The 27,031-nt window shown below is 45.0% G+C and overlaps 1 protein-coding gene across 1 annotated transcript in view; it reads right to left on the reverse strand.

Moving 5' to 3' along the window:
• LOC122944191 (complement receptor type 1-like) overlaps nucleotides 1–27,031 on the reverse strand; it is a 380,940-nt gene that overhangs the window by 2,819 nt on the left and 351,090 nt on the right. The window contains exon 16 of the mRNA XM_044302417.1: nucleotides 14,021–14,200. Within this exon, the coding sequence (XP_044158352.1) occupies nucleotides 14,021–14,200 (180 nt within the window). The remainder of the gene's footprint in view (nucleotides 1–14,020; nucleotides 14,201–27,031) is intronic.

Consider the following 27,031-nt stretch of genomic DNA (forward strand, 5'->3'; position numbering starts at 1 on the left):
TGCTGGAAGGGTTAACTCCCTTCCCAGTTTGTGTGAGTCACTGGGTGTGTCTGACCGTTGGGTGTGGCCACTTAGGCCTATAAAGCCTCTGTCTTTGGCTTGGCTCAGTAGGTTGCTTCAGCCAGGCATAGCTGGAGCAGCCTCCTGTGTATTACCATCTACCAGTGGGGGCCTCCCTTCTGGTCATAAAACTTTGTTACACAGTGTTATCTAGGTGTGTGTGGTTTTTTTTGTATTATTGCAGCTTATGGTCCAGGGTTCCTGTGTGATGTCTGGTGTGTGCTGTGTTCCTTGGTGTCTTGAACTAACAGCACCTGCACATGGGTTCCTGGTTGTGTTGTCTGTGGCAGGTGAGTGTTGTGTGGATTACTTTTGCCTGTCACTGCCATAGCTGTTTCTGTTTCCCTTTGTAGCTTGGCCACATTAGACTCCTGTTTCCCCGTCTCCACGAGGAACGGGCTGTCTACCCAGCTCCTAGCTCAGGGAACGACGGAGGGTCAGTAGGGATCATAGGTTCCTGAGTATGGGCCCTCCTACCTTTAAGGGCGGCCCATACAGCTAGGAGTCAGGGTCAGATTAGGGAAGCGCTAGGAGGTGACCTGCTCCCTAATTCTGTGGTTCTGGCCAAGTGACAACCCTTCCATCTCCTGGCACCGCACGGCTGAGGGTTTTCCCCACCCTCAGCCGTGACACCCACCCACAGGCCTTAGCACTACATGTGCACCTTTCCAAATTGCTGGCCATGGAAATGTTGCCAATTAGGCTTGTTGACATTGAGCCTTTCTGCAGCCTGATGGTGGTGGCCGTCCTGCGTTACTTTGTCCCCAGCCGCCAATATTTTTCACGGTGAGCAGTCCAATCCTTACACCAGCATGTGTCCCGTATCACCCGTGCCCTGAAAAACGCAGTTATTGGGGAGGTCCGCTTAACTACTAACACATGGAAAAGTGCTTTTGGCCAAAAACGCTATATTTCCCTGACGGCACACTGGGTGAACGCTGTGGAGGCCAGGAGTGAGTCGTATGCTGGGATGGCACAGGTGCTACTGATGCCAGGGATTACGGGCCCTACTTCTATCAGGGTTTCCGCCACCACCTATGTTAGTGGCTGCAACCCACTCTTCTCCTCCTCCGCCTCCTCCTCTACTTCCACCTCTGAAATATCATCTTGCAGCACCAGTCAGACATCAGTCAGTAGCTGGAAGCAGTGTAGCACTGCAGTGGGGAAGTGGCAACAGGCCATTCTTAAACTGATCTGCTTAGGTGACAAACAGCACACCGCCGCAGAGCTGTTGCAGGGGATAAAGGACCAGACTGAGCTGTGGCTCTCGCCACTCAACCTAGAACCAGGCATTGTTGTGTCTGATAATGGACGTAACTTGGTGGCGGCTTTGAAATTCGGCAAGCTCACACACATACCCTGCCTAGCCCACGTGTTCAACCTAGTGATTCAGCGGTTTCTCAAAACCTACCCCAATTTGCCTGAGCCACTGGTGAAGGTTCGCCGCGTCTGTGCCCATTTCCGCAAGTCATCGACAGCTTCCGCCGGTCTGTCAACTCTGCAGCAGCGCTTGCAATTGCCAGCTCACCGACTATTGTGCGATGTGAGCATGCACTGGAACTGGACGTTCCACATGTTGGCCAGGCTTTGTGAGCAGTAGAGGGCAGTAATGGAATACCAGCTGCAACATGGTCGTCACCTTTCTAGTCAGCTTCTGCGCTTCACAAGCGACGAGTGGGCATTGATGTCTGACCTCTGTGAGGTTTTACGCAACTTTGAGGAATCAATACAGATGGTGAGCAGCAATAATGCTATTATCAGCATAGTTATTGGGCAGACTAGATGGGCCAAATGGTTCTTATCTGCCGACACATTCTATGTTTCTATGTAACCATCCCACTTCTGTGTCTAGTCAAATGCTTGCTGCTCAGAATTAAGGCAAGAACTGGCACTCTAAGCCTTGGAGGTGCTGACCTGCCCCGCCGCCAGTATTTTGTCAGAGTGTGTATTTAGTGCTACTGGGGGCATAATAACTGATAATCGCATCCACCTGTCAACTGAAAATGTTGACCGGTTGACTCTTATAAATGCCTGGATTGCCCCTGACTTCTCGACACTTTCTGCTAACCGTAAACTGATGAACTGTGTGTTATAATTTGGCCCCTCATCGGTCCACCGCGCACCTCACGTGTTGCCCCCGCGCTACTGGCTGGCTGCAGCAGCTGACACGTAAAAAAAAGCCCACACTGCGGAGCCATGTGCCGGCATCCTGGGAGTGCCAGATGTGACCGTGCATGGTGCATGACTCGCTCCAGATACATTTGCAGTCTGCTTTCTGCCTCCTATGCACTGTGAGTTCTGCCTGCTTCCTCTCTGCTACTCCGTCTCTCCCTCTAAACTCCCGTCCTCTTCCTCTCTAGTGGGCACCCATGTGATGCCCATCAAAACGTCATTATCGTCAACTTCACCACCACTGACATTAGGGATTTTAGAGTAGGCAGCAACAGCGGGGACCATCCTCCTTGGGCTGATCTGGGTACCTCCTCTTCCTCATCCGATGCCGATAATGGCTGTGCATCGGTAGTGGTGGTGGTGTCTCAATTAGTATTTGACGTAAAAAGGTGTATTGCACCCCTCAATCAGTATTTGGTGGAAGAAGGTATATAGCAATAGCACCCCTCAATCAGTATTTAGTGGAAGAAGGTATATGGCACCCCTCGATCAGTATTTGGCAGAAACAGGAATATAGCACTTCTCAATCAGTATTGAGTGGAAGAAGGTATATGGCACCCCTCAATCAGTATTTGTCAGAAAACGGCATATAGCACCCTTCAATCAGTATTTGGCGGAAAAAGGTATATGGCACCCCTCAATTAGTATTTTGTGGGAGCAGGTGTATCACAGCCCTCAATCTATATTTGGTGGAAAAGATGTATTGCACCCCTTAACCAGTATTTGGTAGAAGATGGTATATATCAATAGCATCCTTTAATCAGTATTTTGTGGGAGAAGGTATATGGCACCCCTCAATCAGTATTTGGCGGAAACAGGTATATAGCACCCCTCAATCACTATTTGGTGGAAACTGGTATATGGCACCCCTCAATCAGTATTTTGTGGAAACAGGTATATGGCACTTCTCAATCAGTATTTGGTGGAAACAGGTATATGGCACCCCTCAATCAGTATTTGGCGGAAACATGTATATAGCACCCCTTAATCAGTATTTGGCGGAAACTGGTATATGGCACCCCTCAATCAGTATTTTGTGGAAGCAGGTGTATCGCAGCCCTCAATCAGGATTTTGTGGAAGAAGGTATATCGCAGCCCTCAACCAATTTTTTTTGGGGGGGCAACAGGTATATTACACCCATTGCAATTAGTTACTCCTATAGCATTTGTCCCTCTATCTAGCTGCGGTATCGCAGCAGAACCACACACAACTTCTGCACAATACAAATACACTAATAATATACTTTCTATGTAAGAAAGTATATTATAAGTATATCACACCTATCAATAGCACACCTATACCAGTCTTTAAAAGGACTTTTGTGGCCCTATTAGCTAGCGTTTGGTGTCCCTAACTGTTCCTGCTCCAAAATGCAACCTCTCCCTACACTGGCAAAACACAATGTAAAATAGCTGCCAGATAGGGTTCTTTTATAGGGTTGGGTGTGTGTCCATGTGCTCAAACATCTCAATTGGCTGTCTTGTCCCACCTGATGGATGTGTCATGGGTCAAATTTCGGTGCTATGCAAAAAAAATGGCGCGTGCAAATATCGCCTTAGGTTCGCATGTTCGGCGTATCGTGAACGAGCAAAGTTCGCAGCGAAACGACCGCCGGGCAAACCGCAAGGCCATCTATAGTACTATCAAAATGCCCTGTCTAGACAATCAAACGTCGGGCCCCAAGTCATGTAATAATGTACTAACAACACAGTTACATTCTGTCGATTCTGGCCCTCCCTCACAGATTTACACCCTGTGAGGCAGTGACAGGCCTTATATACGAAGGAAGGTACAGGTCTCCGAGAATGGTGCAGCTAACATATTAGATGCCCCTGAGATGTGCCACCAAGGTACCTGGCCTTGGTGGAGTTGAAGCCGCTAGATAGAGTGTCCACTAAGATGGATAGTGAACACTGACGCTACCTAGTATAGCTGGTATCAGCTAATCCGCGCCTGGCTTTTACTAGGAGTAAGCAAAAAGGTGGGTGGGTGCTTACTCCCGCGATCCACTCCGGGGTTTATACGTGGCTCATATCCATGTGTTTTAAAAAGGAGCAGCAGGAAGCATGGTGGTTGTTGAGTGAGAGGCTGCAGATCACACACTGCAAGGCACATGTGAAACCAACACTGGCCTGTGGACTGATTACCTGACCGGGCGGGATCCGGCTGTAACTAAACTGTAAGTTGGCTGGAACAAGCAATAACCTGTGTGGAAAAGACTTTGTAGTGTCCCTGCCTTTCTTCAAAACTGGTGATAGGAGCCACGGCATTACATATGGTGGAGGATGCTGGCAGACCAGTAAGGCATACACATCTGAGATGGAGGAAATACTGAAGCAGCTGGTGCTGGCCAATGCGCAGCAACAACAGGCCTATTCACAACAGCTACAGACCAACAGCCTGTTGCTACAGCAGATTGCGGCCCTGAGGGTGACACCACCAGCAGCGACCCAGCACCAGCCAGAGGCCTGGGATAAAGTTTGGTCAGCATTGAGGAAGATGACTCCAGAAGATGACGTGGAGGCCTTTCTGACAGTTTTTGAACAAACAGCAGAGCGGGAGAATCTGCCGTCCGACCAGTGTATTCTTCTTGCCAAACTCAAACATTCACTATATAAACTGAAAAATGTTTGAAGATTTTGCTTTCCTTTGAATCACTTAACTAATATTTAGTAGTATAACTGTTTCTGAGAACTGCTGTACATCTGTGTTGCATGGAGTCAACCAAAGTCTGGCCCCTGTGAACAGGTATTCCAGCCCAGGATGATTGGACTACATTCCACAGTTCTTCTCTATTTCTTGGTTTTGCCTCATAAACTGCATTTCTAATGTCACCCCACAAGTTTTCTATTGGATTAAGATTCGGGGATTGGGCTGACCACTCCATAACGTAAATCTTGTTGGTCTGGAACCAAGATGTTGCACGTTTACTGGTGTGTTTGCGGTCATTGTCTTGCTGGAACACCCATTTCAAAGGCACTTCCTCTTCAGCATAAGGCAGCACGACCTCTTCAAGTATTCTGATGTATTCAAACTGATCCATGATCCCTGGTATGCGATAAATAACACCTTAGTATGAGAAACATCCCCATATCATGATGCTTGTGCCACCATGCTTCACTGTCTTCACAGTGTACTGTGGCTTGAATTCAGTATTTGGGGGTCATCTGACAAAATGTCTCCGTCCACTAGATTCAAAAAGAACAATCTTACTTTCATCAGTCCACAAAATGTCTCTTTAGGCCAGTCAATGTGATCTTTGGCAAATTGTAACCTCTTCAGCACATGTCTTTTTTTCAACAGTGGGACTTTGCAGGGGATTCTTTCAGATAGCTTGGCTTCACATAGGTGTCTTCTAATTGTAACAGTACTCACAAGTAACTTTAGACCTTCTTTGATCTTCCTGGCGCTGATTGTTGGCTGAGTCCTTGCAATTTTGTCTATTCCTCTATCCATTTGAATGGTAGTTTTTTGCTTTCTTCCACGTCTTTCAGGTTTTGGTTGCCATTTTAAAGCATTTGCAATGATTTTAGCTGAGCAGACTATCATTTTCTGCACTTCTTTATACGTTTTCCCCTCTCCAATCAACTTTTTAATCAAGGTACGCTGTTCTTCTGGACAATGTCTGGAACAACCCATTTTCATCAGAATTTCAGAGAGAAATGCACTGTAACCAGCATGTACAACATTTGCTGCCTTCCTTCCTTAAATAAGGGCAATAATTGCCACCTTTTTTTCAAAGAATTAATTAACTAATTCATTGAACTCAACACTGCTATTAATTTTTACATGCCCCTTTCAATAAGTGATTGAATTACAGAGAATCAGCAGCATTCATGTCATGACTGTTGGGTTTCTATTACTCTACTACACCTGCTAGTAAATTATTTGCCATGTAGAAATATAATTTATCTCAAAAACAGTTATTGATCAGGTTAGTGATGTCTGACTGCTATTATTTTTAACACAACTGTATATCCCGAAGCTGGAGGTGTCCCAGGACATGTTCGGAATGCCCAACTACAGGACTCCACTCTGGTACAGGACAGAGAGAGAGTGAATATATTCAATGTGGTAGCCCAACAACCGAGCCAGAAGCGGTGTTTCCCCATATGGCTGTTTCTCAGGACTGATTGTACCGTGTCAACAAGGTCCGACAGGAGGTAGTGGAGGAGCTAGTAGTGCCACAGCCTGATCGTTGGGCAGTATTAGACTTGGCTCACACACATGTAATGGAAGGTCATCTTGCGGTCAAAAAGACACTAGAGCGTATACTCCAGCGGTGCTTTTTGCCTAGTGTATAAAGAGGTTAGGAGGTTTTGTGAGTCGTGTCCAGAGTGTCAGATTACTGCTCCCACAGTGAATTTCCATAGTCCACTGGTACCTCTTCCCATTATAGAGGTACCTATTGAGTGGCTCGCTATTGATCTTGTGGGACCCATGGTAAAGTCGGCCTGGGACACCAACACATAGTGGTATTGGACTATGCAACTTGGTATCCAGAGGCCATTCATCTCCGCCATACCTCAGCCAAATATGTAAGAATATAAATAGGAAGAATAGGGCGCCACATGTGCGATATAAGTTATTTAGCAGTAGGTTAGAAGACACACAAGTGTGATTACCAGATAGTGTTATGAGGGGTCACAACAACTGTAGAATCCTTGATTGGTTATTTACACTCCCGACAAGTAGGTGGTTGTCCTAGGCTGCAGCCGTGGTCCTCTGTGCTGCTCTGGAGCGAACAACAGACTTAATAGATACATGGAAAAAAAGGTTCAGGATCATGGAAGGCGCTGCCTGGACTTGGATGAAACATACATCAGGAGCGATGTAGGTGATGAAGAATAATCTTTATTCACAGGTAGTCTATGCATTTCAGGGGCTGAATTGGCCCCTTTGTCAGGACTATATACATTGAGAACGATCACAGCACATTTAAAAAAAGTTTTTGGGTGCGCAGGCCAAGGGAAGGATCGTGGGTGTGTCTGGGTTAGGTTGACAACTTATCTATTCCCAAAATGAGCGATTAGTCATATTGGGAAGGGTACAGGATTTGTGGTGGAGGGGGGGGTTTCTCCCCATCTCCTCAATATTAGCAAGTGCGCAGGTGGGGAGGATTGCTCCGCAGTAGTATTCAGAGTATTGTCATCTGTACTGAAACTATGTAACGACCGTCTATGTTGTGGAACACTGTATCCACTGCAACAGTTGAGCAGACCAGGTGCTGAAGATATTGATGTTGCGGCCAGCAGTTATGTTAAGCCTCCTGGTAAGCTCTATGTGAGACAATAAAAAGGGTGTAGAGTGATAGGGGTCCACTGTTTTCAATACTTTTTGGCGCAAAAACCACGACCTCGAGTGAATGGAGACGATTCTATTTCATTAACATATAGGTAACAATGTGTTTCGGAGTTGAAAAACACTCCTTTTTCAAGTCTAAAAGGTGATCAGATTCCATAAATTAGGAAAAATAGTATTATACTAGTGATATACAAAAAACAGACAGTAATAGTAGGGTAAGGTACACGCAGATACATATATAGAAAAAAAAATACATATATAAAAAAGGGAATTAATTCAAAAAAGTGTTTCTGAAATATATCATGAGTAAAATCATATCTCTAAAATGCATCTTAAATCAATACTGTTGTCAAGATAAAACTATTGCAAGTGGGTGGTCATAATTGATTAATAAAAATATAAAAAATATATATAAAAATATATGATATCTAGAGATTAGCTCATCTCAATATATATCAAACCTGACGAAGTGGAATTCGATCCAAATTTCAGGAAAAATTTGATTTGCAACGAATGCGAATTTCCTCGCGCTTCGTGGGAATGAATTGCAATTTTTCCTAAAATGGCGGCTACACGTGTGAGGACTGAGGACATGGGGCAAGGAACACTGGGAAGGCGGAATCACCCAGATTGACATACATGCATGCAGCCAATCAGTAGCCATCCAGCCCTGTGATGTCACAGCCCTATAAATACAGCAGCCATTTTAGGTTCTGCCAATTTCCAGCGTTCTCATTGCACGGACAGACATGAGAGGGCGCTAGAGACAGCAATAGGGAAAACCTCATTGCGAACAAAGAAACTGAAAAAATGATTTATAAGTGCAGGGAAAGGATAGGGAGGAATTATTTCACAGCATCTTAGTGCAGGGAGAGAGGTCAGAAGGAGCTAGGGACAGTGCTAAAAAAAGCGATTTACAAGTGCAGGGAAAGATTATTTGGGGATCCAAATAGCCATTTTACAGCTCTGTTAATCCAGCAATTTGTTCTTGGGGTGCAAGTGCTATGGTGAAAAGCCTTAAGTGGCTTATTGTAGAGAGAAGGGAGAGATTTGAATATATATGTATATATTTCTATATATTGGCCCTGTATGGCCAATAGGGACATATGGGTCCCCTGTATGTGGGCCCAGTATATGGGTATCTGTCCCCAGGCTGTATGTATATATATATATATATATATATATATACACACACATACACACATATACACACACAGTATATGTATATATCTATGTATGTGTGTATATACAGGGCTCCAGATGGCGACCAAAATGGTCGCCAATGCGACTTAGAATTTGCAAATGGCGACAAGACTTTTTAGTCTTGTCGTCCTTTGCGACTAGACTCTCCGCGGCAGCTCTGCAGTTGAACAGCGACGGGCACAGAAGCTGATAGTTCTCTGCCCCGCCTCCGATGTTCTTCTCAGTCTGAGTCAGCTCGGTCACAGCACATAGACAATAGCAGAGCCGCTGGCAGCAGGGAGGGGAGGGGCTAGGGAGGAGTGTAATCTGATCCTAGAGTGGAAGCTGCTTCTGCCAGCCCCTCCCCTCCCCGCCCACCAACCAATCAGAGCTGAGGCAAGACAAGCACTAGCAGCTCTGAGTTACTGACACAAGTACAGGGAGTCTAAGAAAGAATCAAATGAGTCACAGGTGAAAAGAATCTAAAGATTCGACTTAGTTAGTGACTCATTCAATTCTTTCTTAGACTCCCTGTACAGTGTGCCCCCCGCCCCAACACCCCAGTATAAGAAACATTGGTGGCACAGTGTGCCCCCCAAAAACCCCAGTATAAGAAACATTGGCACAGTGTGCCCCCCCAACACCCCAGTATAAGAAACACTGGTGGCACAGTGTGCCCCCCCAACACCCCAGTATAAGAAACATTGGTGGCACAGTGTGCCCCCCCAACACCCCAATATAAGAAACATTGGTGGCACAGTGTGCCCCCCCCCAACACCCCAATATAAGAAACATTGGTGGCACAGTGTGCCCCCCCAACACCCCAGTATAAGAAACATTGGTGGCACAGTGTGCCCCACCCAACACCCCAGTATAAGAAACATTGGCACAGTGTGCCCCCCCCCCAACACCCCAGTATAAGAAACATTGGTGGCTCAGTAGGAAGTGCCAATGAGGGTCAAATTATTATTTTTTTTAAATGAACTCACCTCCTCCAGTTGATCGCGTAGCTGTCGGTCTCCTGTTCTTTCTTCAGGACCTGTGGTGAAGTCACTGAGCTCGTCACATGGTCCATTACCATGGTGATGAATCATGCGATGTATCATGTGATGAGCACAGTGATGTCACCACAGGTCCTTTGACAGGTCCTGAAGAAAGAACATGAGACGATCAATTGGAGGTGAGTTAATAATTTTTATTTTATTTTTTAACCCTCATTGGCACTGCGCCACCAATGTTTATTATACTGGGGTGTTGGGGGGTGCACACTGCGCCACCAATGTTTATTATATTGAGGGGGCACACTGCGCCACCAATGTTTATTATATTGACCTTCTACTATGCATTCTGTATTAAAGAATGCTATTATTTTCCCTTATAACCATGTTATAAGGGAAAATAATACAGTGAATAGACTGTCTCCTAGAAACCATGAGTGAAAATCGCACCGCATCCGCACTTGCTTGCGGATGCTTGCGATTTTCACGCAGCCCCATTAGCTTCTATGGGGTCTGCGTTGCGTGAAAAACGCACAACATAGAGCATGCTGCGATTTTCACGCAACGCACAAGTGATGTGTGAAAATCACAGCTCATGTGCACAACCCCATAGAAGTGAATGGGTCTGGATTTAGTGCGGGTGCATTCCGGTATTTTGAATGCCAGATCCGGCACTAATACATTCCTATGGGCAAAAATGCTGGATCCGGCATTCAGGCAAATCTTCAGTTTTTTTTCGCCAGAGATAAAACCGTAGCATGCTGCGGTTTTATCTTTTGCCTGATCAGTCAAAATGACTGAACTGAAGACGTCCTGATGCATCCTGAACGGATTGCTCTCCATTCAGAATGCATTATTTTCTGGTATAGAGCCCCTAGGACGCAACTCCGTGCCGGAAAAGAAAAACGCTAGTGTGAAAGTACCCTAAAATGTGGATTCATTATCATTCTCTGTCAGGTAGTCACACATTGTGATGGCAAAGACAAAAAAACTCTCCCTTTTTGAACGTGGTTGGGTTGTTGAACTGCATAAGCAGGGTCTCTCGCCGCGTGTCATCGCTGCTGAGGTGGGACGCAGTAAGACAGTCATTTGGAATTTCTTAAATGATCCTGAGGGTTATGGAACAAACAAGTCAAGTGGATGACCCCAAAAAATGTCATCAGCACTGAGCCAGAGGATCCAATTGGCTGTCCGTCAAAACACTGGACGATCCTCGACCCAAATTAAGGCCCTTACTGTTGCTGACTGCAGCCTCATAACCATCAGACGGCATCTGAGACTGAAGGGCTTCAAAAACAAAAAACGTCTTCAAAGACCTCGTCTCCTTGAACGCCACAGAACTTCTCGTTTGGACTTTGCAAGAGAGCACCAAACATGGGACATTCAAAGGTGGAAGAAAGTTTTATTCTCTGATGAGAAAAATTTTAACCTTGATGGTTTCCAACGTTACTGGCATGACAAGCAGATCCCACCTGAGATGTTTTCTACATGCCACAGTGGAGGGGGCACCATAATGGTCTGGGGTGCTTTTTCCTTCAGTGGAACAATGGAGCTTCAGGAAGTGCAGGGGCGTCAAACGGCCGCTGGGTTTTTCAACAGGACAACGCTACAGTACACAATGCCCGCAGGACAAGGGACTTCTTCCAGGAGAATAACATCACTCTTTTGGCCCATCCTGCGTGTTCCCCTGATCTAAATCCAATTGAGAACATTTGGGGATGGATGGCAAGGGATGTTTACAAAAATGGACGACAGTTCTAGACAGTAGATGGCCTTCGTGCGGCCATATTCACCATTTGGAGAAATGTTCCCGCTCACCTCATGGAAATGCTTGCATCAAGCATGCCGAAACGAATTTTTGAAATGATAAACAATAACGGCGGAGCTACTCATTACTAAGTTCATGTTTGGAATTTGTATTTCTGTTTTTGGGGGGTTTAGTTTTTTTTGGAGGTGTGGTCCTAAACTTATGATCAGCTGAAAAACAGCCTGTTTCAGTTTATTCGCTGTTTTCATTAAATTGAAGATCTGACTGACTTGATCCAAAACTAAGGAACCAAAGGGTAAGCCCTGTAACAGCCCTAGCTCTCTCCCTTACTCTCAGCCTATGCAAAAATCTCAATGGTAGAAAATTGCATACCCTTATTCCTCGACTGTATGACACCTGAACACCCTATAATAGTGAGGGGACACGACCACCGGCTCCCTACACTTAATACGGAGGGAGTCAGGGTCACCTAGGATCAAGCAAACAGGAAAACACAAATAAATGAACAGACTTATCTGTAGAAGCATCAGTTGTAGCATCCAGCATGCAAACACTCCAGGAAGTTGTATAAACCGCAAAGTGATGCAGTATGGGGGGGGGGATTTAAAGGGATGCAATTAGTGCAACTAGATGACAGCTGAGAGAGGGAAACGAGATGACAAAACGAAAGCAAAACAAAAGAACCTCAAGCAGGAGGTTCTGAAGAACGTCTGTTAGAGCTTCTCAGATGTCTGGCGGTGACAATTGTGCAGGGGCTAGTTTTTTTGCAGGAAGGGTTGACATTTTTATTGGTACCATATTTGGGTACATATGATTTTTTTTGATCATTCAATATTACACTTTATGGGGCAAGGTGACAAAAAAATTGTTTTGGTTTTATTTTCACCTAAGGGATGACAACCCCTTTAATGCATTAGACCTATTGGGGGTCATCCACATCGCTATAATCAAACTTAAGCCAGCCTGTATAGATTTCAGCTCGGGTCCCTATTTGTTTGTATATATGTATGTGTATATATATATATATATATATATATATAAAGGAAAACAATGGCGGCACTGGAAACAATGAGGGTGCTATGTCCAGGGATGTAGCAGCTTACCCCGTCAATAGGAGAATTAAAAAGGACAGCACTCCGAGTAAAATTTAGTGATGTTTAATCACCCATGTGAAGGCAACGTTTCAGCTCATACAAGAGCCTTTCTCGAGAAAGGCTCTTGTATGAGCTGAAACGTTGCCTTCACATGGGTGATTAAACATCACTAAATTTTACTCGGAGTGCTGTCCTTTTTTCTTCTCATATATATATATATATATATATATATATATATATATATTGTAAGGGGTTACACTCTCAGGTAGGGCGGCGATGACAGATTCTCTTGCAGACCACAGGGGTAAAGTCCAAATGTTGCTTTATTTATCACACTCCGGCAATACAGGCAACCCCAGTTATAATTCACTGGGTAAGGTGAAGGTCCAACACCACAAAATATAAACCAAACTAAAACAAACACCTGCCAGTGAAGTTCCAAACTCACCTATTAAACACCGTTCACACAAAGAATTTGGCTTCTCTAGCCAACAGGGCAGCCAGCTTCCCAGACTTTCTCCATGCATTACTCTCCCCAGACTGACAGCCTGGACTGTGCTTTATTTCCTCTTGATGATGCCAGCTGGCTTGAGCTGGGATCCCTCAGGCTAGGGGAAAACCTGTCCCAGAATGGGTTGGACTGGGGAGGTCCCTTTACCAATCCTACCTTCTCCCAGTCCAATAAAATCCAGCCCATAAACTTAACAAAACTGTCTTAGCAACCTACACATTGCTGAGACCATTTTAACCTTCTGGATTTTAATTTACCTCACCCAGTTGAGGAAGCTGGGTGGGATATACACCCCATCCAGGACTTTACGATACACTTTTCTGTTCACCTTACCACAATATATATGTCAACAGTTTAAAAAGAGGGACTATAGGCAGGTACCCCCATCCAGGAACTCAGCAGCGACAATTAAACTGGGCTGATAAGGTAGCGTGGGTGCTCACTATAAGTTTTATATTTGCACAAAGTTGTTCTGTGCACATCTGCACTAGGGCTTTCTATTGGGGCTCCAGATATAATCCCGACAAACCTCCTATATGAAAAGCAGTGGTTTTACTTTGGTCACCTTTTGGATCCTTTATACCGAGAGTGGCCAACCTGTGGCTCTCCAGCTCTCTACCTGTTGCAAAACTCCCAGCATGCCTAGACTGCCTACAGCTATCAACCTACAGCAGGGCATAGTAGGAATCGTAGTTTTACAACAGCTGGAGAGCTGCAGGTTGGCCATCCCTGCTTTATACAAAGGATTCAGCAGTGTTATAGCTATACTGTTTATACACTAGGCATAATGGCAGTGTGAACAGTATCTAAACCAAAGCAAAACATGATGTAAAATAAAAAAGTAACATATGTAAAGTTGGACTTGTACCATATCTTTTATGACAATACTTATATAATGTACAACATGTAGAAACATCTTGAAAGTCTTACCTGTGCATGTTGGTAATGCTGACCAGTGTCCATTCACGCAAGTGCTTTGATCTGACCCACTGATGTGAAATCCTGATCTACAGCTGTATTTCACAACATCATCAGTTGCATATATTTCTTGATTAGCGGATTCAATGATACCATTTTCTATTTTCGGTGGATTCTGGCATTGTATAGCCCCTTGGAAAAAAAAAATGCATATTTTAAATTTTCAATACCCTAGGAGTGTGCATATTCCATATTTACAAGTAGTGTACCCCATTATGACTAGAGATGAGCAAATGTAATATTTTCAAATTTGTTCACGCTTCGTTTACTGGTAAAAGGTGACTTGCGTTATGGATTCCATTACAATGGGCCATAATGCAATTCTATGACGGAATGCATAATGCCTTTAGAGGCACTCCGTTATTCATTCCATTATAATAGAAGTCTATGGTTTTCAAAACTAATTTGTTCCGTTATGCAGGGGAGTCCTCTCCTGCATAACGGAAACGGGACGGATCCGTTATGCAACCCATAGACTTCTATTACAACAAATGATTATCGGAATGCCTCTAAAGGCATTCCATTATGCATTCCGTCATAGAATTGCGTTATGGTCTGTGGTAACGGAATCCATAACGCAATTGACCTTTTACCAGTAAACTAATCGCTAATTAATTTCTTAACCAGAAATTCGCTCATCTGTTATGACTCAGATTACTTTTCTCTTGAGGCATTAGCTTTACATTTAGATATAATCTCATCTTGACTAGTGATGAGCGGCAGGGGTCATATTCGAATTCGCGATATTTCGCGAATATTTTTAGAATATTCGTCAAATATTCGAAAATTCATTCATTTTTACTTGAAAAATCGGAAAGGTAATGATTGTGTACTATGCAAATTTTCGTAATTCGAATTTTCGGATTCTAATTTTTATTGCGAATTTTTCAACTTACAACTATTAGACAAAGAAGATTATAGCACTATATTAGCTAAATTGCTCTATATTCGTTTTTTTTTTTCAAATATTCGCTATATTGCTATAACTTCGTTTTTTCGAATATCTGGAATATTCTAAAACAAGAATATATAGCAATATAGCGAATAAATATAGAGCAAAATTTGCAAACATCACTACTCCTAAAGTAAAGTATATTGCAGCCTTCTTATTGGCCCACAAGCTAGAAGCAGGGAGGGATCATGTGTACTGATTAAATAAATAAAATAATAAAAAGGAAAAAAATGTAATATTCAAAATTACGAATATATATAACTATATTAGAAATATTCGCAAATTTTCGAAGTACCTATATTCACGATAAAAATTAGAAATTCGAATATTCGTGATCAACACTAATCTTGACCTGCTGTGAATTTTAAATATCAAGAGCTCCATGGATATGTCTTCTTTCCATTGCATAGAGACATATATTCATTCAAGAAATATATAGTCATAAGCACAAAAAAAAAAAAAAGACAAAATCCTAACTGCTGTTTTTTCATCAGTAGAAATTAAAAAGACACACAAGTGAGGGGGAGTTCACATCCCTGTTTCATTTTCCGTTATTCTGAGCCTTCAGAAAAACTGAGAATACAGGATCGTGTAAAAAAATAAAAATATATATATATATCCTGTGCTTGAGTTATGCATCATGTGCAAAAAGGAAATGACTGTGTATATTCCGTACGTCCAGTCTGCAAAAAATAAAAAATGAAATAGAACATGTCCTATTCTTGTCCGTTTTGCAGACAAGGACAGGCATTGTTACAATGGATCCACAAATAATGGATGCAACATGGACGTCACATGGATGTAATCCGTTTCGTGGACTGCAAAATACATACAATCGTGTGCATGAGCCTTTATGCACATAATCCATTTTTTACAGGACATTTAAAAAAAAATAACAGATGCGTCTGCACATTTGGCATCCGTTTCAGTCATTTCCATCACAGATCGTTTTTTTAGATGGAAAACAATTCCTACATGCAGAACCCCCCCCCCCCCCCCCCCACATTTACGGATCTCTGACAGAAATGACTCAAACGGGTGCCAAAGGTACAACAGGATCCGTTTTTTGTTTTGTTTTTTTACAGGACCCTGTGCCTAACTGATGCAAATGGATGCATAGTTGATGCACTGGAACTGTTTTCTTTTACATAATCGGATTAGGCTACTTTCACACTAGCATTAATATTTTCCGGTATTGAGATCCGTCATAGGGTCTCAATGCCGGAAAAAACAACAACTTTTGTCCTCATTCATTGTCAATGGGGACAAAACGTAACTGAACAGAACGGTAGGCTCCAAAATGCATTCTGTTCTGTTCTCATACCGAAGAGCAAACCACAGCATGATCCGGTTTGCTTTCCATCCTGGGATGTGAAGCAAGACGGATCCATCATGACCCACAATGCAAGTCAATGGGGACAAATCCGTTTTCTCTGACACAATAGGAAACTGATCCATCCCCCATCGACTTCCAATGGAGTTCATGACGGATCAGTCTTGACTATGTTAAAGGTAATACAACCGGATCCGTTCATAACGGATGCAGATGGTTGTATTCTCAGTAACGGAAGCGTTTTTGAACACTCCCCTGGACTTGCAGATACAGAACTATCTTCCATTACACAGCTTAGTCTGCAACATTTCAACTCGCGGGAATTTTACAGCAGAATCAACAAACAGCGGAAATTCTTGAAAGGTTTGTCATGCACCAGACTTTCTCAGCAGGGATCAGCAGATGTTGCAAACGAAAAACAAAAAAACTTTATTGGTATCAAGAATATATAAAAGGCTATCTGCCCAGTAAATAAGTTAAAAAGTGAGGGTATGGGATAGTGTGGGACCTCTAATGTGATATACTTGGCTGCCCAGATTTATGCACGCAAGTATCACCCACTTGTTACTGACAGCCATATACTGTGTCAGCAGGCAGACATTTATTGCAGGGGTACCTTCACACACACACCAAGGGTCAGGCATCCATGAACACAATCATCCGTGCCCAATCTGTCTCTCCTGAGAGCTAAGGTACACTGGACTTGCTGGAGCTCCCTAGACCAGGTAACTTTCCCTGCCCACGCCTCACACTGTAGGCTATCCTGTTGGTCCTAATTCTCCTAACTCAACACGTTTCTTTGCTGTAACCCCAGCAATTCATCAGGAGTATAAGCCGAGATGATTTAAATGCAACATGAATCACGTGCCACTGATGGCGTGCGCGCGATCACACATAGCCGCCGACACTGGGACTGAGAATGATAAAATGGCGACACTAGCCCTACACCCAATCTTCTCAGTGGGGGGTGGAGCCGGAAAGAACTGGCTCTTCAGGCAAGCTGGCCAGAATGGTAAGATGTATACTCTTTTGCTTGTGCTCTGACAGGCATATCATTGACATCAAGCAGTCTGATGATTACTGAATAGCAGTGGCGTTGCTAGGGCTGGTGTCACCCAGTGCGGTAGAAAATGGTGTCACCCCCGGAATCAATAATTTTTTAGTCATATAACCAATAATTTAGTTATATAATGATTTAGTTATATAATGTGGTACAATAATTTAGGCTACTTTCACACTAGCGTTCGGGTGTCCGCTTGTGAGCTCCGTTTGAAGGCTCTCACAAGCGGCCCAGAACGCATCCGTCCAGCACTAATGCATTCTGAGTGGACGCGGATCCGCTCAGACTGCATCAGTCTGGCAGCGTTCAGCCTCCGCTCCGCTCAGCAGGCGGACACCCGAACGCTGCTTGCAGCATTCGGGTGTCCGTCTGGCCGTGCGGAGGCAAACGGATCCGTCCAGACTTACAATGTAAGTCAATGGGGACGGATCCGTTTGAAGATGCCACAATATGGCTCAATCTTCAAATGGATCCGTCCCACATTGACTTTACATTGAAAGTCTGGACGGATCCGTCTGAGGCTATTTTCACACTTAGAAATATTTTAACAATATAATGCAGACTGATCCGTACTGAACGGAGCCACCGTCTGCATTATATGAGCGGATCCGTCTGTGACGGATCCGCTCTGAACGCAAGTGTGAAAGTAGCCTTAGTTAATAATAATTTAGTTATATAATGTGGTACATAATGTGGGCAAAATATACCTAATTACATACCATTCCCAATACATAAACTTATTTTTATGTGAAAAATGGCTATTTTTTTTTTCAGCTAGCCCCGCTAGCTGAAACCCCCTTCATGACCAGAGCACTTTTTACACTTCGGCACTACACTCCTTTCACCGTTTATCGCTCGGTCATGCAACTTACCACCCAAATGAATTTTACCTCCTTTTCTTCTCACTAATGGAGCTTTCATTGGGTGGTATTTTATTGCTGCTGACATTTTTACTTTTTTTGTTATTAATCAAAATGTAACGATTTTTTTGCAAAAAAATGACATTTTTCACTTTCAGCTGTAAAATTTTGCAAAAAAAACGACATCCATATATAAATTTTTCACCAAATTTATTGTTCTACATGTCTTTGATAAAAAAAAAAAGTTTGGGCAAAAAAAAATGGTTTGGGTAAAAGTTATAGCGTTTACACACTATGGTACAAAAATGTGAATTTCCGCTTTTTGAAGCAGCTCTGACTTTCTGAGCACCTGTCATGTTTCCTGAGGTTCTACAATGCCAAACAGTAGAAAAACCCCACAAATGACCCCATTTCGGAAAGTAGACACCCTAAGGTATTCGCTGATGGGCATAGTGAGTTCATCGAACTTTTTATTTTTTGTCACAAGTTAGCGGAAAATGATGATGATTTTTTTTTTTTTTTTTTTCTTACAAAGTCTCATATTCCACTAACTTGCAACAAAAAATAAAAAATTCTAGGAACCTCACCATGCCCCTCACAGAATACCTTGGGGTGTCTTCTTTCCAAAATGGGGTCACTTGTGGCGTAGTTATACTGCCCTGGCAATTTAGGGGCCCAAATGTGTGAGAAGTACCTTGCAATCAAAATGTGTAAAAAATGGCCTGCAAAATCCGAAAGGTGCACTTTGGAATATGTGCCCCTTTGCCCACCTTGGCTGCAAAAAAGTGTCACACATCTGGTATCGCCGTACTCAGGAGAAGTTGGGGAATGTGTTTTGGGGTGTCATTTTACATATACCCATGCTGGGTGAGAGAAATATCTTGGCAAAATATATTTTTCTCACCCAGCATGGGTATATGTAAAATGACACCCCAAAACACATTCCCCAACTTCTCCTGAGTACGGCGATACCAGATGTGTGACACTTTTTTGCTGCCAAGGTGGGCAAAGGGGCACATATTCCAAAGTGCACCTTTCGGATTTTGCAGGCCATTTTTTACACATTTTGATTGCAAGGTACTTCTCACACAGTCTCAGCTTTAGGCCCCATGCACACTGCCGTGTTTCACAGCCATGTGCGGGCCGTGGAACCGCGGCCTGGATCCCTCCTGAGAGCAGGAGCGCACGGCGTCACTGGTTGCTATGACGCCGTGCGCTCCCTGCTGCCGCCGCTATACAGTAATACACTGGTATGACATATACCAGTGTATTACTGTACTGTGCCGGCAGCAGGGAGCGCACGGCGTCATAGCAACCAGTGACGCCGTGCGCTCCTGCTCTCAGGAGGGATCCAGGCCGCGGTTCCACGGCCCGCACACGGCTGTGAAACACGGCCGTGTGCATGGGGCCTTAAGTTGTCTTCTCCAGTCCAGCAGGGTCGGCCAACAAGTTGTGCCTCACTCAGTCTTCTCTGTGTTCTTCTGCTGCCAGCCTGGAGAGGCAGCTTTACAGGCCACAGCAGAGCAGCTCCACCTCCTCGCCTCCCTCCATCCAGAGTCCTCCAGACAGCTGCACAGGCGCTGCCATCCGCCGCGGCCCCACTGACGGACTCAGTCACGCCTCCTTGGGCCTGAGCGCCGCACGCACCGCACGGCACACACGTAGGCTGGCACGTAGGCTTACACAATTTAGAGATGGGAAGTTCGGATCTTTTTCATGAATCGGATCTTCGGTTCACTTCCTGAGCCGGCAGAAGCAAGTAAACTGAAGATCAATGCGCATGCGCAGCTCATCGAATCTTCGGTTCACTTGCTGAGTCGGCTCTCAAGTGAACCGAAGGTCTGGAGGGACTGGCTCCTGGCAAACACAGCTCTGCTGCAGTGAATGCAGTGGAGCAGACTGATGTAATTACACTGTATAGTTATTGCAGGGATTTAGATAATTGTCTAAGAGTTTATTAGTTAAAAGAATCCTATCACCGAGTCCCTGCCAGGCTTCCTACTCTGCTACAAGCACCCTATACACACACAGCTCTGCTACATGCAATGTATACCCCCCTATAGCACCCTATACACACACAGCTCTGCTACATGCAATACACCCCCCCTTCCTTGTCAGGAGACAGGGAGCCTGGCAGGGACTCAGTGACTCACGATTCTTTTAACTAATAACCTCAGACGATTCTCTGAGTCCCTGCACGACTCCCCCTGTGCTGTGAGTCAGTGCTGGACTGCTGGCTGCCTCTGATTGGTTGGAGGGAGGGGCGGGGCTAGCTTCCACTGTAGGCTCCTATTACACTGCCTGCTGCTGCCGGCTATCTGACTGAGCTGTTTCACTCGATCAGCTCAGTCAGAATACACATAGTAAGTCAGTCCGGCGGCCGGAGGGGGCGGGTGACACCCCATCAGACTGGTGTCACCCGGTGCGGCCCGCACCCCCCGCACCCCCCTTGCAACGCCACTGCTGAATAGCAATGCTTTTAGACCCCCACGCAGAGTCTCCCACCTCCGGCTGCCGCAAACAGCAGAAGCCGCAGCAGAAGTCAAAGTAGCAGCAACCGCCAGTTCAGTCTGCTCAACAGAATGGAGCAGTTTCTCCAAGTGTCGCAGCAGGCTGAGGTAAATCTGCAAGATAAGATCTCCTGCCTTTACACTCAGGTTCAGGCTTATCTAGACACTGGCCTGTCCCCACCGCATACCCTGTTTCCTGGAAACCATGGACTTCCAGGAAAGCAGACTAGAACAGTGGCACAGACTGGCACAGTATGCTTTCTGTCTTCTTTCTTGTCCAGTCTCCAGTGTTAATTCGGAGAATGATATCAGTGCTGTAGCCGGCATAGTGACACCCAAATGGATCCTCCAGGGCCGTAGCTAATGGTTCATGGGCCCTGGTGCAAGAGTTCGGCTTGGGGCCCCCCTTCCCTCAGTGCTTTGTGGCCAAGGGCAGGAAGCACATAGCCTTCGTGCTGCCCGAGGCTAAAATTGAAATGGCACCCCTGCCCCCTTGCCAAATTCTTGATTTAACCCCCTTCCCTTGAGCCAGAGGTGTAACTTGACCAGCATGGACTTTCTATAATACTGGTGTCTTCTTATGCACCACAAGGGTCTTTGGGCCGCCTCAGACTCCTGGGCCCGGTAGCGACTGCTACCTCTGCACCCCCTATAGCTACGCCTCTGCTTTTGTCAAAATGAACCAAGCCTGGATTCGGGAGATATTCCTGAGGCCAATGAATAGATTTGGCCTCACAGATGATGCCCCATCTTGCCACTGTTGCTGTCTGCCTGCCTTCCTGCCTACCATCAAGTTGCTTCCTCCATCATGCCACAGCCACTATGATGGTACTACTGCTGCCCGATAATAGTTCCCATATGGCTGGTGCTTCTGCCAACACCATAGATCCAAAGTCGCTTTGGTCAAAACTTCGTTTGAATGCTGTACTCGTCTCCTTCCAGCATTCAAATGTATGGGCTATGGCGAGGTGCAATTCGTTATCACTAAAGTCTCGCAAGAATTATTCAACTTGAAAACCATTTCAAAACTGGGATCCAAAGTCGAAGTCACAAGACTTCAGTGATAACGAATGTTACCTCACCGGAGCCCATACATTTGAAAGCCTTATGGAAGTGTATTCAAACAAAGTTTTGACCGAAGCGACTCTGTATCTATGATTTGAAGCTCACTTCACTCACTAGTGTTGGACGTGAATTTTCGAATTGCTAATATCAATCGCGAATATCGGAACTTTGAGAATTCGCAAATATTAAGAATATAGTGATATACAGTATGTTCGTATTTTCGAATATTCAAGATTTTTTTTTCTTCTGAACCCATGATCCCTCCCTACTTCTTGCTTGTGGGCCAATGAGAAGGCTGCAATGTCTTTGTCTGAGCTTAGCAACATCCCTAGCAACCAATAGGAAAGTTGTCTACCCCTTACTATATAAGAACCTCCCCAGCAGCCATTTTCTACAGTTTTTTTTTTTTAAGTTCTGAGAGAGAGAGCAGTGTCATTGTGTTGTGGAATCATATATCTAGTATCAAATGTATACTTGCTTGTATTATATCTAACAGTTTGCTTAACAAAATGGCCCCTGAAGCAGCAGCCAGCTCCCTTAATAATCCCTTACTAATCACTTTATGATATTAAAATTGCTGACATATTGCTGACATAATGCTGACTCTTGCTAAAGTATGGAGTGATAATGTGATACGTTATCATGGGACTTAGTAATGTGACAATTAGATCATCAAATTAGCCGAGTCATAAAGTTCCCCTTTTTCTGCTATAAAAAATCATGTAATCTGAATAATAAATGGAACATCTAGCATTGACTTCCCTGTGACAGTCTGTGTGTGATCTCTCTCGTGGCGTACGTATGCCAATCATTTCATACCATTCGGAGCAGTGCATCAACCTTACCTGACTATTAGGTCAGATCCAGAATCAGAACCATATCAGTTGGCGCCCAAACGACGTGGGGCCTGAGGATTGGACCTCCTGCTGGCGTACCCCCAGAGACTGGACCCAGAGAGACAAGCCAACGGACACCGGGACCGCGGCCCGTAATAAGAGGTGAGAAAATATATTCATCTTACCTATTCTGTGTCCCTTGGCTTAGTCTATCCATATTTGTTCTAGGGAGGGGTGCACCGACAGTGAGGCATCCTCAGGGGCATGAAAGTAAGAACCCCATTGTATTGATAAGCTTGATGTATTGTGTTTTATTATTTTTTTGTGTATGGTTGGTTTCTCTGGGAGAAAGGAGAGGCATAGACTGACAGAACAATAGAAGTCTCCTAAAGTGCCTACATTGAGGGGTAACCCCGGTGTGTGACCCCAAGAAATAGTAGAAGGGAAGGAGACAGCTTGCTGATAACCCAGTGGTGTGTTAATCTCAAGCTCAAGGTGTTTGTTTGTCAGTGTCTGTGCTAATCCAACTATCAGAGACAGTAATTGAAGGCTCCAGAACGTGTTGAAGGCTCCAGAACGTGGTGTTTTGAAAAAAAAATGGGTAACCGAAATAGTGTCCCGAAGGGCTATTGTTCACCTGAACAGTACGTGGCGGACCGGAGAGGAAAAGGTTATGTTAAAGGACTAAGCAAGTTAGAAAAGAGTTATGATATTGCAAAAGGAGGTGTATTGTGTTCTGCTATATGGCAGACATTGTTGACTGAGAAGAGAGGCAAATTGAATGATGATAAGTTGATAGATACAGTTAGGGTATGGCTGGACTGTAGCAAAGAATTTGAACAGACAAAAGGAGAAGCAATGTTTGATGAAAAATCAGGACTCCATTACTATCGGCCTGGCCCAGTCTTAGTACAGGAACAGCCACCGCCCTATAATGGCGCAGCTGAAAGAAAAAGGGGAAGTTGGACTTGTACACATTGTGGTCAGCAGAACCCTGCCCCCCGTGATACGTGCTTAGCCTGTGGTGCTCCACGCCCACATAATCATGCTCTTCTAGCCCCCCAGCACGTCTCACCAGTCCCAGCAATGACGCCATCTTGTCCTCAGCCAACGCCCAAGGCTGGACTTGTAATCTCCCCAAACCCTGCTCTTTCTGTCATGCCACAAGTCACTACTATATACCCACTTGTAAATCCTGACGGCACCTACATGCTACCCAGTCAGCCCATAGCTCCAGCTCATATAATGGTAGGAGGTAGTGGTGCTGTAGATCAGGAAGATGAGGATGGGGAGAAACAAAAGGAAGATGCAGGGGAAGACTCACAGCAGACAGTGGACTATGCACCTGGTGCTGCAGCACAAACCCCGGGATATCGCAGCCCCCCACCGCACCTTGGACGATTTTCTGATATTACCCTAAGTAGCCAGCAGGGTGCAGCAAGAGCAGTGAATGAGTCTTTTCAAAACCAAATTACAGAGCTGCAAAGAGAGATCCATAACATAGGACAAGGAAATCTTGAAGCCTTAAGGGAAATATACTTGAACACTCGCCCAGTCGGGCCACCTAAGTATGTGTCCTTTACCCCCCAGCAGTTGTTCACCATAGTGAACCTCATGCCTGACCCAGATACTCACCCTATGCCCTTTTACAGAAAATTGGCACAAGTATATCAAACCTACGGGTGTACTTGGTCAGACTTGCAAAGTATTGTACAAAATAAAACTGGTGAATTTTCTTCACTTATAATGGATCACATACGCCAACCAGAACTCCCTGGAGCAAATTATGACACTCGTGATTCAGAATCTGGCCGTGATTTCATTCAGCAATTATATAAGTGGGCGTATATTAGCACGGTCATTTGTAGATGGCCTTAGGCCAGATCTGAACAAAGCTCTTGTAACCTGTCGCCCAAAATGGAAATCATTAACATTGGAAATCTTAGAACAAGTTGCAAAAGGGCTGGAGAGTAGTACAAAGAAATCCCGCATATCAGTCATGGCAGTCATGACGGGAGAAGGAGGAGAGGAAAGACCCCCGCCCCGTGTCTGTTATGGGTGCGGCAAACCAGGGCACATTAAGAGAAACTGTCGCTCCAAACATCTGTGGCCAGCAGATCAGAGCCAAAGAGGAACTCCTCCTCCATGGCCAGCTCCATCCCACTAGGACGTTGGCAAACCAGTGTTGCTGGGAGGGGACACCCCGTGTATGGCAGTCTCTGCCCCTCCTGCAGGCCCCGCCCCTCGAATCACCCTCGATGTGGCAGGGAAGGAACTCTCATTCCTTGTAGACACTGGTGCAGCCCGCAGTGTGTTATGTGAGACCGCCATACTCCCTTCCTGGCTCACAGATATGCATTTACCCTGCTCTGGTTTAGAAGGGGTCACCCAGCACAACCCTGTTACTAAGCCTCTCTTGATTACTCCCTCCACTAAGTCCCAAAGCCAATCTCCACAGTTACATCTGCCCACTGGAGTAATGTCACAATTTGTTGTAAGCCAGACATGTCCTTATAACCTATTAGGCTCAGATTTTCTTCAGAAAATACGGGCCAACATCCAGTTCAAGGAAAATGGTACAGTTGTTTTAGGTACGGCGTTGAGTCCAGAAGAAACCTGCCTCCTAATGGCATTAAAATCCCAGTCACTTGAATCACATGAACAAGGGGATTCGCTGCAAAGCATTTTGCACCTCATCCCTGATACCCTTTGGACCAAAGGTCCCCAAGACATTGGGCGTCTCAAAGTCCCGCCAGTCACTGTAACCTTGAAGAATCCTAACTTACTGCCATATAAAGCACAATACCCTCTCTCCATTTCCCAGAGAGATGCTATCACCCTCCAGATACAGGCTCTTCTTGCAAATGGAGCTATTAAAATTACCACCTCACCATGTAACACTCCCTTATACCCAATTAAAAAGAAGAGTGTGAAGGGACAGCCTCCTGTATATCGCATGGTACAAGACCTCAGAGCAATTAATGAGGCTACGGTCTTTGAAACCCCCATTGTACCAAATCCCCACACTTTGCTTGCTAGCATTCCTCCTGTGGCTGCTATCTTTACTGTCATTGATCTAGCAAATGCCTTTTTTTCTGTCCCATTACATGAAGACTCCCAATTTCTCTTTGCTTTTACACATGATGGAAAACAATACACCTGGACGGTGTTGCCTCAAGGAGCTCATAATAGTCCTTCCTGCTTTAGCAAAGCAATGGCATTCCATCTTACAACCATGGCAAGCAGATCACCCAGAGGTGGAACTCTTACAATATGTCGATGATTTACTCCTCTGTGCTGACTCACACCCCGTCTGCCTGAACTCATCTGCCTCACTTCTTGCCTACCTGGCGGATGCTGGGTGCAGAGTCTCACGTTCTAAATTACAGTTGTGTCTTCCAAAAGTTGTTTTCCTAGGTCACTGCATCTCACAAGGCAGTAAGCATCTTACGGATGCCAGAAAGATAGCAGTCTCAGACATCCCACTGCCAGATACCCCTCACCAACTGCAAACCTTTCTGGGACTAATTTCATACTGTAGACCATGGATCCCTGATGCATCCGTTCTGATGCAGCCACTGTTTGATTGCATACCCCGTATTGCTACTGTCCCTTTCCAAATGACTGCAGAAGCCATAAAAGCATTCCAATCTCTCAAACAAATCATTGTCACTGCCCCAGCTCTTGGCATCCCTAACTATCAGCTTCCCTTTCGCCTTTATGTCATGGAACGTCAGGGTCATGCCACTGGAGTTCTCACCCAGAGCCATGGGGGTCGTAGTAGACCTCTAGGCTACTTCTCAAAACGTCTAGACCCTGTAGCCAGAGCCACCCCTTCCTGTGTCAGGGCCGTTCATGCTGCTAGTTCTCTCCTGAACGCTACCGCTGACATCGTCCTGGGACACCCACTCACCATCATGGCTCCCCATGACATCTCAGCTATCCTGCAACAAACACAACCTAAACACCTCACTGCACAACGCCACCTCAGGCTCCAGTGTAGTCTGCTTCTGCCAGATAATGTCACCATCTAGAGATGCCACATCCTCAATCCTGCTGCACTCCTTCCTCTCCCAAGGGGGGAGTATACTGCAGATGGAGATTCTGAAGATTTTATTGATCTACGTGCTGAAGAAGATCTTCAGGAAGAAGAACTATGGGCCTCAACCGACTCTCTTTACAAAGAACAAGAACATGATTGCATTACAATGATGGAAGCTGAAGTAGGAACTCCACCATCAATACAGGATACTCCTTTGCAAAACCCACACTGGACACTCTTTGTAGACGGTTCAAGGTATGCCGATGACAAAGGGAAATTCCACACAGGCATGGCAGTTACTAGTG

The sequence above is a fragment of the Bufo gargarizans genome, chromosome 7 (genome assembly GCF_014858855.1).
Source record: "Bufo gargarizans isolate SCDJY-AF-19 chromosome 7, ASM1485885v1, whole genome shotgun sequence".
NCBI lineage: Eukaryota > Metazoa > Chordata > Amphibia > Anura > Bufonidae > Bufo > Bufo gargarizans.